The sequence below is a fragment of the Microtus ochrogaster genome, unplaced genomic scaffold (genome assembly GCF_000317375.1).
Source record: "Microtus ochrogaster isolate Prairie Vole_2 unplaced genomic scaffold, MicOch1.0 UNK56, whole genome shotgun sequence".
Taxonomy (NCBI): Eukaryota; Metazoa; Chordata; class Mammalia; order Rodentia; family Cricetidae; genus Microtus; species Microtus ochrogaster.
This window is the reverse complement of record NW_004949154.1, coordinates 1,362,022-1,370,784: the sequence shown is the minus strand read 5'-3', so window position 1 is coordinate 1,370,784 and position 8,763 is coordinate 1,362,022. Positions and strand designations below refer to the sequence as shown.

At 46.2% G+C, this 8,763-nt stretch overlaps 1 protein-coding gene across 1 annotated transcript in view; it reads left to right on the top strand.

Moving 5' to 3' along the window:
* Ms4a8 (membrane spanning 4-domains A8) overlaps positions 1 to 6,256 on the top strand; it is an 11,723-nt gene extending 5,467 nt beyond the window's left edge. The window contains 4 exon segments of the mRNA XM_005372524.1: positions 3,387 to 3,446; positions 4,220 to 4,313; positions 5,407 to 5,579; positions 6,152 to 6,256. Of these exon segments, the coding sequence (XP_005372581.1) occupies positions 3,387 to 3,446; positions 4,220 to 4,313; positions 5,407 to 5,579; positions 6,152 to 6,256 (432 nt within the window).
* Positions 6,257 to 8,763: the final 2,507 nt, after the last annotated feature.

Below are 8,763 nucleotides of genomic sequence, written 5' to 3'. Positions count from 1 at the left end.
CTCACTTTACATGCTTGCTGGATCAACTCAAGCTCTCAACTCTGACATAATCAGGAACCCCCATCTGAGGAATGGTGCTTCCCACAGTGACTTGTCTCCCCATATCAATTAAATTAATTAAGATAATCCTTCCCAGACATGATCACAGGCCAAACGAATATAGGCAATCCCGCGTTGAGATGATATTACCTAGACGATCTATGTAATATTAGGTTGACAATTCATCACACTCCCCTTCTGCTTTCATATCCAGTTCTGTTGTCACTCTCATTTGCCATCAATCTTATGATCTCTTTGCCCCATTTCATGACTTATAACACCATGCATGCACATACACACACACACACACAATACATATGTCTATGAGAGAAATTATGTGGTATTCACCTTTTAGATTCTGACTTCTTTCCCTTAACATGACAATTTATAGTCCATCCATGTTAACCTCCACTTATAAGAATGCTAATGGATATGCATGATAGAATATGCCTTTAATCCCTGCACTCTGGAGGTAGAAGCAGAAGGATCTCTGTGAGTTCAGGGGCAGTCCAGTCTACAGAGTGAGTTCCAGGCCAGCTGGGGATACATAATAAAACCCTCTCTAAAATCACATTATGAGGTTCTAGGGTTAGGTCTTTGAAAATACAAAACTGAGGGTCAGAAATCAAGCTATAGCCCTACAAAGCTGTACTCACCAAAACCAAGGTGTTTCTTCTAGATCATCAACCCAGTAATAGCATCATTTAACTCTCAAAGAAAACAATACTGGAGCTAGACTTTCAGCATTGTTCAGCAGACACCCAGAAGACTAAGCTCAAAAAACACTGTTTTGTTGTTGTTGTCCAATAGTAAATGGCCCAGCAGAGGAGATGTCTAACTTATTGTCCATAGATGGGCTCAGAGGCCATTTCAGGGAAATATCCAGCACAATCGCTATGCATTCTTTTTCTAAAAAGGTCCATGGCTTTTATTAGATCATCAATGTTATCTGTGACTCCACAAAAAAAAAATTACAAGCCTTTCTCAATGCCAGTTTATTGCCTTTGGACTCTCATTCTTTTCCTGGTTCCTCCCCAACATACATGCATGCACGCATGTACACACACACACACATGCACACACATATGCACACACACACTGCTCTTCTCCAACTCCCTTTCCTTGTTGCTTTCCCCTCATCTACCTGTGACTCAAATATGAGTTTTCCCATAAACACTCAAACTCCAGAATGGCCTTAGAAGGCAACCAATGCCATCCTTTATTGTTCAATGTTAATAAAACAGCTTGGCACTCTGCCATCCCCACAGCCTCACAAACCTGCAAAACCATAAGGATGTATCCTTCAGAGATACATCCTGATCCCTCTGACTCATATCAATGACTCCTCCTGTTCCTGACTCTTCTTCCCAGGCTGCAGGTTCCTTGAACTCTGAACTGACCAGTACTTAGAGCTCAGCCCCATCGCTTGCCCCAATCCCCTACAGATGCCTGTACTTGTAGATAGACCTGTACTGAAATATCTCATAATGTCACAGCTACTCACTGACTTGCTGTACCATGTTAGAGCCCCTGGGTGTCTGCGAACACCAGGACGTGCCCTGCCAGCTCTTCAGGGCACAACTTTCTTCCCCTTGTCCTCGGGTGTTTTGTTGTTGTTCTTGTTGTTCTTTGTCACTTCCTTAAGTCCGGATCTGTCTTTCTGTCCCCATATGTTACTAATGCCCTCCTTCCTCCCGAGCAGAGGAGCATCTCCTCTGGGGCCTCCAGAGGACTAACAAGAACATGAAATTCCAACTTCCTTCCCTTATTCCCTAACACATCTCTATAAGGGAAACATTGTAAAAACTGGATTTGTTTTCCCAATGAGAGAAAGAAAAACAGGACATCTTCCTTGGAAAGGAAGCCGCTCAGACACATTTTCGCTGTAAGTGACTACAAATCTGCCCTGAGCGGGTATACGGGATGAAGACTGAGATGTTGAGTCTGATGTCAGGCTATCTGGGTTTGAGCTCAAGCTTCGTTACTTGCTCGGTGATCTTGGGTGAATTGTTTAAAACCCATAAGTCTCTTCTGCCCATTTTTCAAATTTACTTTATTCATTTTTAAAATTTTATACATATGTTTATATATTATGTCACGTTCACACGCCCTTCTCACTCCTTCTGACTCCTGTCTTTCCCCAGCTCGTCCACCTTCTACTTTCATGGTGCTTTTACCTTTTGACCCACTGAGTTTAGTCAGGGTTGCTTGTATTAGCATGGGTGAGCGGGTATTTACTGGAGCATGGCAACTTCGTAGGGGCTATACTGCTGAAGAAAATGATTTCTCGCCTAGACCCAGATTTTGCCCATCTTTAAAAAGGAAATAACAGTAGTGTTAGGTGGACTGTTACTCAAGGTTTAAGTATGGGATGATGAGGATGTTCTCGACTCAGATTGTACAACTCTGTAAATATATTCAAATTGCTGGGATTGTGTGCTTTAAATCGATGAATGGTAAGGTATGTGATCTTCCCCTCAGCAGAGCCATTTCTTAGAGCACCTCAAGTAGAACCGAGCAGATAGTAGCTTTTATGAAATCTTAGCTGCTCCCTCCCAGACCACCACTGTTAAAACTCTGGGCAAGCAATGGCAAGTGATCCCTGAGCCATGTTGTCTGCGGAGCACCAGTCCTGGGGGGGGGAATCTCCCCTTGTGTGATGCTCAGCGTCAGAGACTCACATTCAGTATCTAAGTGATTGACAGAAGCCATTCAGGCATGCAACTGGAAGCACTGGTGCTGAACTCCTGTCTGGACACCCAGAGGAGTCAGTACCCTTCCCCTCTACCCTCCAGGGGTCCACATCTCATGAACCCTGGTCTAAACGCCAGAAAGTAACAGATGGTGGACATATGTAAACCATCATCAGGAAATGGGGTACTTCAGTTGGGAACTATGAACAAGACATAGTAAATATGAGTCATAAGTTATAACAATAATGCCTAAATAGATAAGAATGGCCACATTTTTTTTTCAGATGAGGAAATAAAGACTTGGAGTGGCTATTAACCTGCCAAAGATGATTTAAGTTTCAAACTAGACTTTAAAACCTACTCTGGTTCTTTGACTACGTGTATAGTTTATGATTTATGTGTTCCCAGGGTGTACTCTGCTGTTTTAAATAAACAGCAGCCATGGGCTGGGGAGGGGAAACCTGTTCTGGTGAATCCTAAAATCCTGATTATCCTATCACTGTCCTTTAGCAAGGCAGCAAACACATTCTCTACCACTGTAGAGCTGGGATTGTCATAAGTAACTCTGTGAAAGACATCCCTCTCGGAATCAGGTTCCTAAGAAAGGGTACACTGCTGCCTAACACTTGGTAAATACCCAATCTCGTGCACAAGTTTATCATTTCAGGATCTCTCTCGGTGGCGGCAGAAAAACAACCCAATTCACCATGCCTGGTAAGTCACATTCTGAGGTGGTGCGTCCAGTGGGGACCTGTAGTGTCACAGTAAGGAATAAGACAAGCAATCCTTCCCTGACTCTAGCTCCACCAAGACCAAACCTAAGGCACTCGCTTTCACGCTAACCCTGATATCCAGGCCACAGACCGCACACACACAACTCAGAGAGGGAAGAGCAAGGCTGCCACCACTGTCAAGGTGTCAGGATGGAAAGACAGGAAGAAAGCACTGGCTTGCATAGGAGACCTTCATAGGAGGAGACACAAAGCTGGGAGGTACTCAGGACACACTACACAGAGTATGTTCGTAGCACATAGAACAGGTTTCCAGTCACTTCTGCAGGGGCCAGTAAAGGTCCCAGCACCTGCTTCACTAAGAAATCCAGAAACTGAACTCTGAAGAACCATGTGGAAAGAGCTTTTTCTGCTTCCCTAGTAATGGACCAGTATAATAACTCTGCTTCCTTGATGAGCAGGTTGCCCAGAGTAGCTGTCTCCTAGTGATCAGGACCCTACAATCAGACAAACATTAATGGAAAACATGCAGAAAGGGAAGTTTAACCTATCTAGACATACCTTTCTGTACATGGTCCAGATGCATATAGTGTTTCCTACCATTGAACCCTGACTTTTACAAATGGTTTTGATGGTAAAGATGACGCACAGTCTTACTGAGCACAGTGAAATGGAGGACGGGAGCTTGCTGAATCTGTGCATCTCAGCTTTTTACACAGCTTCCTCTCCCGCCTCGACCCTGTGTGTCCTCTCCAGATGAATGCCAGTGTGGGCTTGAACATCTTCAGCGCCATCTCTTCTGCAGTGGGCGTCATGCTCTTCATCACGGATATGTGTGTCGCAGGAACCAGTCGCTACCATTACTACGACAGCAGGGTGAGAGTCTGCAGTCAAAGATCCCTGCCACCACTCAGCTATGTTCAGACCATGCCAGGAAGAGCCCAGCAGCTAAGCCTTCCCTCTGATCCTTGTTAATGTGGGAGAATTGGGGGGGGGGCCACATTTAGTTAAGGTGCAGTAAGGGTCGGGGACATTTTCGTTTTGAGGAGTGACACTTTGAAATCCAGGTTGTGTTTTACACTGACGACACGTCTCCGTTATGGCCTCAACACTCCATGGTACTCAGCGGTCCCAGGGGACTGCGATACTGAACCTAATGGGCGGCTTTGGGCGGCTTCTCTCAGCCTGCCAGTAGACCACAGCCTCACGCAGCAGACAAGTTCTCCCCTCCCCCATCCCTTCTCTCTTCCACACTATCTATCCCCTCCATTTTCTTAGAGGTTTTCTAGTGGCACACAGGCTTGCTTTCAGCTTTTCCTTCTCACAAGGCAACGCCACCCTTCAGTTGCTAGAGACAAAACCATTGGCCCCTCTCTCTCTCATTTCTCAGCTGGGTCCTTAAGGAATCCAGCTGTTTTTCTTAGGGGGGTGGGGGAGGAATGCATACAGAATCCAGACACTTTGTTCCCATTGTAGAGTGGGTCCTAGCTACTGTGTCTCTCATCTCAGTTACCGAAATAGCCTCCCCTGACCCTGCTCCTTACCCTCTCCCTACCCCTACCCCTACCCCTCCCCTGCTCCTACCCCTGCTCCTGACCCTCTCCCTACCCCTACCCCTCCCCTGGCCCGATCCTGGCCCCCACCCTCTGCCACCCTGGTCTCCTCAAAGCTCTCTTCAGCATGACATCCAGCTGATCCCTCTGACACACAAGACCATGTGTATTCTCTACTCGACCCATTTTATTAATAAATTACCGCTGATGCAATCTTTTACAGCATTTCCTTAACCAACGACTCTCCTCCCATAAAGGCCACTGCAGTGGATGATAAAATAATCATTTTCCACCCACACTTTAGCCTCACAAAGACCTGGGAGACAATTGTCCCCATAAGGCTAAGGGAGGGAGACTTTGCCAAGGTCACACACAGGGCCCATTGCAGAGTCTTGTCAAACTCCTGGCCCAGTACTGATGCCCTCGGATTTTTTTTTTTCTGATTCCAGAATATAGGCATGGCTATTTCTGGTGTGCTCCTCATCTTCTGCCTCCTGGAGCTCTGCATTGCGAGTGTGTCTTCCCACTTTGGCTGCCAAGTGACCTGCTGTCAGCACAACAATGTGAGTCCTGGGGTGCCTTGGTGGGTAGAAATACACCCCAAGAGGATGGAAGACTAACAGGGTCTCTGTGGATTTTATTCCTGCGAAAGAGGAGGAAGTGGGAAAATGTCGACAGGTCTCAGCGTTTGCCTTTAACTAGTCTTCATTGCTGGGGCGCCTTAGTCTACCGCTGTTGTTATCACTCAGCTGGGTAATTTATAAGACAAAGAAGAGTTCTTGCCTCTCAGTTCTAGTGGCCGGAGTAGCTACACAGCTTTGTCCTTGAGTACTTCTGAGCAGAGGCCTTCTCTGCCTGGGTAAAACACAGCAGAGAAGGAAATGAAGAGTGCCCTTGTTGAGAAAGGTTGAAGCATGTGGGGTGGCCTTGCTTTATTACAGCATCCTCTGGTGAAAAGTAGCCCTCGCCCTGAGTCAAGAATAAACCCATTCATGAAAGTGGTACCCACAGCCTAATCGCCGTCCCCCAGACCTCAGCCACACCATGCTAGAGTGTAGGCTTCCAGCAATGAACCTCTGGAGGACTACTCTAGCGTTCTTGAAGTGTGCACCTGCTGTGAGCCTTTGTTTTTCAGGTGGATGTAGTCATTCCAAATGTCTACGCAACAAATCCAGTGGTCATCCCAGAACCACCAAACCCAATACCAAGTTACTCCAGTGTAGTTCAAGACTCCAGATAAGTGAAGTTGAAGATTCTAGAAGACTCTTTTCACTGAGACCAAGTGATGTCCTCCCCTGCATAGGCTCCTGTAAGCCAGGTTCTTCTTTTCCTGACAAACTGGGGGAAATGTCTCTCTTTCTGCTTATTCTGTGGACTTGTGCTTCAGTTCACCCTGGCAAGTGCAGCTGGCTCTCTGCTAGAACAAGGTGGGAGACTGAAATGAATTTACGTGAAGATGTCCTCCCGAGACACATGCATCTGTATGGTGGTAGGCATCTCTCCGCCAGCCTTGGTGTATGTACAACCACGTACTCGCTGCCTACGGGAGCTTTCAGAATAGAGAAATAGTTATCTCATCACCCACATTCCCTCTGTCCGCCATTCAATCTTCTAATAAATATGTATCAAGCATCAGAAATGCTCAAGGCTTTATTCATGGCAGACATGAACATGATAGAGTTCTTGACCTTGTGGATAAGCAAACTACTGGCCTCAAAAGGAAAAAAAATCTTTTTTGCTAACCCAGAGCAGCATGGTGGGGTGGGGAGGGGATACAGAAGAAGCTCAGGTGGATATGGATTTTTCCAACAGTGATGCAACAAGGAACAAGGAATCATAGATTTGGAAGACCTCCAGAGAAGGCCAGCCCCTGAAACGGCCAGTACCTTTGTACACTGGCACCACTGAGTTCTTTACGTTGAGTTTTAATATACGATTTTGGGGGTATACAAATACCCAACCTATAAGACAGACTATGTGAAGTCTGCTGATATAATTTAAGATAACATGTATAAGAAACCAACACGTGAGTTGGGGGTTTCTGTTTCCAACCATGAGAGATGGAATCAGCCATACTTAGAGATGAGTTGTCAAAATTGCTAGTGGAGCAGGGATACTAGAGCATCTGCTAGGTAGGAACCAGAGGTGACGTCAAATACCCACCATCCACAGGACATCCCCAGAGCAAAGAAGGGGCTGGCCCAAAAGGGCAACAATGCTAAGGTAGAGAAATAAACCTTATTTTTTGAGAAAAATGTAATTATCTCAAAGGGCCATGAAAGAGTCTTCCAAACACACAAATATATAGAGTCAGGTTTTCCTTCATATACCCACACCAAAAACAAACTATGAAAACAGAACAGTTGGTAACATCTACACTTTTTCAGACATGAAAGATGACAAATCTGATGAGGTTTAGGATGCTCCAACCCAAAATGTGTCGTCAGGCACTTGAGAAACCCAGTAAGCGGGAGGTCACTCCCACCTCCCCTTGCCTGTCCCTCTGAATATGGAGCTCACTCACTGTCCCCATGTAGAGAGAAGGCATTCTGCTGTCTGAAGACACAGAGAAGACATCAGGCAAACAGGCCATGTGAAGCTCACCTGTTCATCACCTTAGATCACCCTTTTTTAAATTGTTTTCAGATGTTACTCATTTTTATTTTATGTGTATGGGGTGTTTTGCCTTCATTTATGTGTGTTCTGGGAGAGCCCCCTAGTGCCCAAAGAGTGAGTTTCCATTCTGGAGCCTCACAACCCTGCCTAGAAGCCCTCGTTCCTCCTCCCCAATGTACAATCTGGGTCCTTCAGTCAGACTCAGCAGCTCCTGGGAAAAGTCCACCAGACTTGATCATTGACTCACTCGTTTTACACAATCATAAAATACGCACCCGTGCAGGTGGCAACCAGGTCTCCAACACTCTAGCTGAGCAACCTGCCACAGTGCTTGCCTCAGATAGAGCTGCCCCCCCCCCCACACACACACTTCTTTACAGAGGCACTGGCTGTAAGGGAGCAAAGTAACCATTCTTTCTCATCTACCCTGGAGACTCTCAAAGGCCCTAAGGGAGTAAAGTAACCATTCTTTCTCATCTACTATGGAGGCTCTCAAAGACCCAGAAAGACCTTTTACCTATGGACCTGAGAGAGAATGTGGGAGTTCCCATGCCATAGGGGTGCAAAGTCAAGTTACAGCTCAGACATCCCCACATCCAGATCAGCATTCATGCCCTCTCCATTCATTCTACTTCCAGACCCCCGGGATGATGATTCTCGGTGGGATCATTATCACCTACATCATGCAGCAATGCCATGCCCGGGAGTCTTCCAAGAATGCCTTATAGTCTCCTGCAATCATGATGTGAGTCCTGGGGCTTTCTGGGGGCATATAAAGATGCTCCTTCACAGGACAGTCTCTAGAGGGACCTCCTGTTCCTGGCTCCCTACCCAGCGGCAAGCAGAGTGACATAGTGTCACAGAGTCCTGCAAGTCTGCACAGCCTTTGCTGTGCCATAAGTATGTATATTCCAGTTCCAACCATCACGACAAACACATTGGGCAAATCAAGTCAAGAAAGCCACCCATGGGGTCATTCCAGAAAGCTCCAGTATTTCAAGAAACAAACCTAGAGGCCAAAATAAGTCATCTCCCTTCCGGGTACACATCATCCCGCCTCTTCCTTTCTTAAAAGACTGAGTGTTAGGATTCAGGCATTATGCTGGCCTGCCCTGTCATCTGGCAGGAAGT